Genomic DNA, 3,473 nt, shown 5'->3' with positions numbered 1-3,473 from the left:
CAGCAACAGACTTGATCATGAAGAAGGAAGAATAAGATAACTTGGACACCTATTCCCAGTGTTCCTGGGATGTGGGAACCAAATTCTAGTATCTCAACCACTTCTCTCACAAACTACTTACATGAGGCAGAAAACAGACTTAAAAACTGGTTTAATATAGAATTCCTCAGCAAGATTCACAAAGTTTCCCACATTCCCCAACAAAATGCAAAAGCAGTCAGGTCATACCACCCTCACACTAATTGAAATAAAGAATACTTTACAAGGAAATTATTCTGCTTGAAGCGGACTGCAAATGTGATGGAAGATCAAGGAGCAGAAGGAGAATCCTTAGATGACAGTCATCTAAGTGTTGGAGAAGATCTGTCCCTCTAACACAGAAACAGAAATAAACCTCATCCTCTAAAAAATCATTTCCCTTAAAACAGATCCTTCCAGACCATAGTTTAAGGTCTGATTTCCTCTGACCTTTGGCCTCCCACCTGGGTCAGCTGCTTCCTTCATTCCCACCTACCTGGGTGGATGACTACAGTCTTTTCTTCCTCCAACTCCCAGGTCTCCTCCATTTGCTCCAAAAAAGTGAGGTCTGGCTTAGACACAGTAAGACCTGTTTATGAGAAAAAAAGAACATGAGTTTTAATGGAGATTCTCCAATTTCCAATCTGGTCCCTGTGCTCAAGAAGTGACAGGATAGGACATTGTAGAATACCAGAGTATTCTAGAAAATTATCCCCCCAAATATTATTTTTTGACAGCACCTTTACCATACCAGAGACTACATTTAAAGTTTTCCAATCCTGATTTCCACTTGCAAGTACAATAGCAAAACACCAATTTCTTTCCTTAATAACACAGATCTGAAATGCTATCATAAAAAGCAGATGCTACAAGCAGACACTGTACTAATGAAGAAAACAAAACACTGCGGGTGGAGGAGAAATTCTGGAAGGAAGTGGTCCTCACCCAGGAATACCAGGTTCCTGTAGTTCTGCAACATCACGTCCATGTACAGTTTCCGCTGAGCTGGGTCCAGGCACGCCCACTCCTCCTGAGAGAATTCTATGGCCACATCACTGAAGGTCAACTGTCCCTGAAATTTAAAAAAAAAAAAAATTACTCAAGTGGCCATGGGTAGAGCTCATCATGTGACCCAATATGAAAACAGAGTTAATGGAACCAGTTTTGACCTAAAAGTATCCTGAATTATCCAATAAGATCATTTTGACACTAACATTCTCTCAAGTATTTTGAGAAAGGAGGATGACATATGATCCACAAAACCACTGTAGAAGCTTTACTTTTCTGGAAGATAAATTTTAAAAATAAAGGCACCAACACAGGCATATCCATTTTTGAGTGCTATATTTGAATCATAGAGGATCAAGCATTTATATTTCTTAGGTTGAGAATTCATTCTCAGTGAAAACTAAACAGTACTTCTAAAATTTTAATATGTACAACAATCAAGTGGAGATGGAAACAAATGCAGATCTGAACTTCAGCCTATGAGCCAGGAGATCATAGTTCGATTCCCAGTCAGGGCACATGCCTCGGTTGTGGGCTCAATCCTCAGTGTTGGGCATGCAGTAGGCAGCTAATCAATGATTCTCACTCATCATTGATGTTTCTCTCCTTCTCTGAAATCAATAAAAATATATTTTTTTTAAAAAGAGAAAAATAGCCCTGGCTGGTTTGGCTCAATGAATAGAGCGTCAGCCTGTGGACTGAAGGGTCATGGGTTCAATTCCGGTCAAGGGCACATGCAGGAGATAGTCAATGATTCTATCTCATCATTGATGTTTCTATCTCTCTCTCTCCCCTTCTCCCTTTCTCTCTGAAATCAATAAAAATATATTTTTAAAAAATAACAATTTAAATAAGTAAATAAGAGAAAAATATTCTTGAGACAGTATAGAAATGTCACCACACCTCAACCCCCATTCAAAATCCCAGAGGTAGCTGACAATATCTCCTTCCTAAAGGCCTGCATCGTTATAGATGTCGAAACTGCTGATGCACATGAGCAGTTGAAGGACCTTCCTGGGGTGGCTCCAGTGAACTACACCATCATTATTTCCCCCACAGCACAGGCGCCAACAACCAGGCAACCCAGTTGTAAAAGGAAATCACTCCACCCTGAAACGGAAATTTCCACCAACAGGCCTTTTTCAAAAGGCGCACTTTGTCCCAAGCTTATTAAAGCAGCCAATCAGAGCCATCCTTGAGTTGGTTCAGAGGACCTTCCAGTCTTCGGTGTGTTGTTCTTTATGCTCAGCATAAGCCTAATAAAATTTACCCAGAATTTTCTCTGAAGGTTCCTCTTGATTTACATCTTGGGAAACTGAAAATTTTCAAATGCCAGTAGCATTTTAAAGAGGTAACAGACAATCATAAGAAAAACTAAGTAAGTACTTGAAAACCACCTCACTAGGAAGGACCATCAAAGTAGAGAAGTAAAGGTTTACAGCTTCTAAATCCAAGAACTTTAGAAAGAAATACAAACACAGAACTGACCCAAGACAGGGCATTTACCTGAGGAGCAGCCATGTTGTCCTCTTCCTCCTCCTGCTCCGGGTGGTTTCCTCAGGCGTCTTATGTTGCAGAATCACATCTGCGTCTTGAGGATATGCTTTCAAAGGCCTAAGCACAGCCTCTTCCTCTGCTTCCACCACGCTCACAGGCAGAAGGAACTTGAAATGATGAAAAATGTCACTCCCTTGTCCTTTGTCACAGGAGAGATTCAGAAACGATGAGATCCCACATGAAGACCAAACTGAGTTTTTCTCTACTTTCTTTCCTGTGCTCTACCCTTCAACACATGCACAAATTCTGACACTGCAATGACAATGTGGACTGTTCTGCTCCCAGAACAGAGCACCCAGTTACCTCCCCTGGACCAAAGCCAGCTCTTCACAAATAAACTGGGGCAGAGAGCCCTTCCACTAAACATTGGCCTCAATTTTGAATCACCTGGAGCACAACATTAAAAAAATGATGTTTGGCCAGACTCCCGGCCACCTCTCCCCGACCTGCTCCGCTCCCCAGCCTCTCCCTGACTCCACAAGTCCGCACCTCCACCTGCACTTCAGCCACGGATATATCCGAATAGTTGGGACTCACAACACAGTGAACAAGATTTCTCACGTTGTGGCTTTTGAATGTATGTTTACAAACCAAACCTTCACTCTCGAGAAGGGCCTGATAGTTCCCAGGGAGAATGTCGCAACGATTGCTGATTGTGCCAGTGTGACTGAAGGAGTCAGTCGGAGCCGAAATGCCTTGCTGAACGGGGACAGCAAGAAATATGACTGGGATTCTGGCTACACATGCCATCAGCTAGGAAGCGGGGCCATTGTGGTTCAGCTGGCACAGCCGTACATGATTGGGTCAATACGGCTGTTACTTTGGGATGTGATGATGGAAGCTACAGCTACTACACTGAGGTTTCCACCACCCAGCCACAGTGGACCATG

At 42.6% G+C, this 3,473-nt stretch overlaps 1 protein-coding gene across 1 annotated transcript; it reads right to left on the bottom strand.

The window, feature by feature from the left end:
* Positions 1 to 514: 514 nt before the first annotated feature.
* On the bottom strand, positions 515 to 2,703 carry LOC102420335 (putative protein ZNF720; the record flags this gene model as incomplete). Its single annotated transcript, XM_006109097.3, has 3 exons — positions 2,533 to 2,703; positions 964 to 1,090; positions 515 to 607 (listed from the first exon to the last, which is right to left on the bottom strand). Coding segments are annotated over exons 1-3 (235 nt in total), but the record flags the coding sequence as incomplete, so codon positions are not given.
* Positions 2,704 to 3,473: the final 770 nt, after the last annotated feature.

The sequence above is a fragment of the Myotis lucifugus genome, unplaced genomic scaffold (assembly GCF_000147115.1).
Source record: "Myotis lucifugus unplaced genomic scaffold, Myoluc2.0 scaffold_5870, whole genome shotgun sequence".
Lineage (NCBI taxonomy): Eukaryota > Metazoa > Chordata > Mammalia > Chiroptera > Vespertilionidae > Myotis > Myotis lucifugus.
The sequence above is the reverse complement of the archived record's forward strand: the minus strand, read 5'-3'. Positions and strand labels throughout refer to the sequence as shown.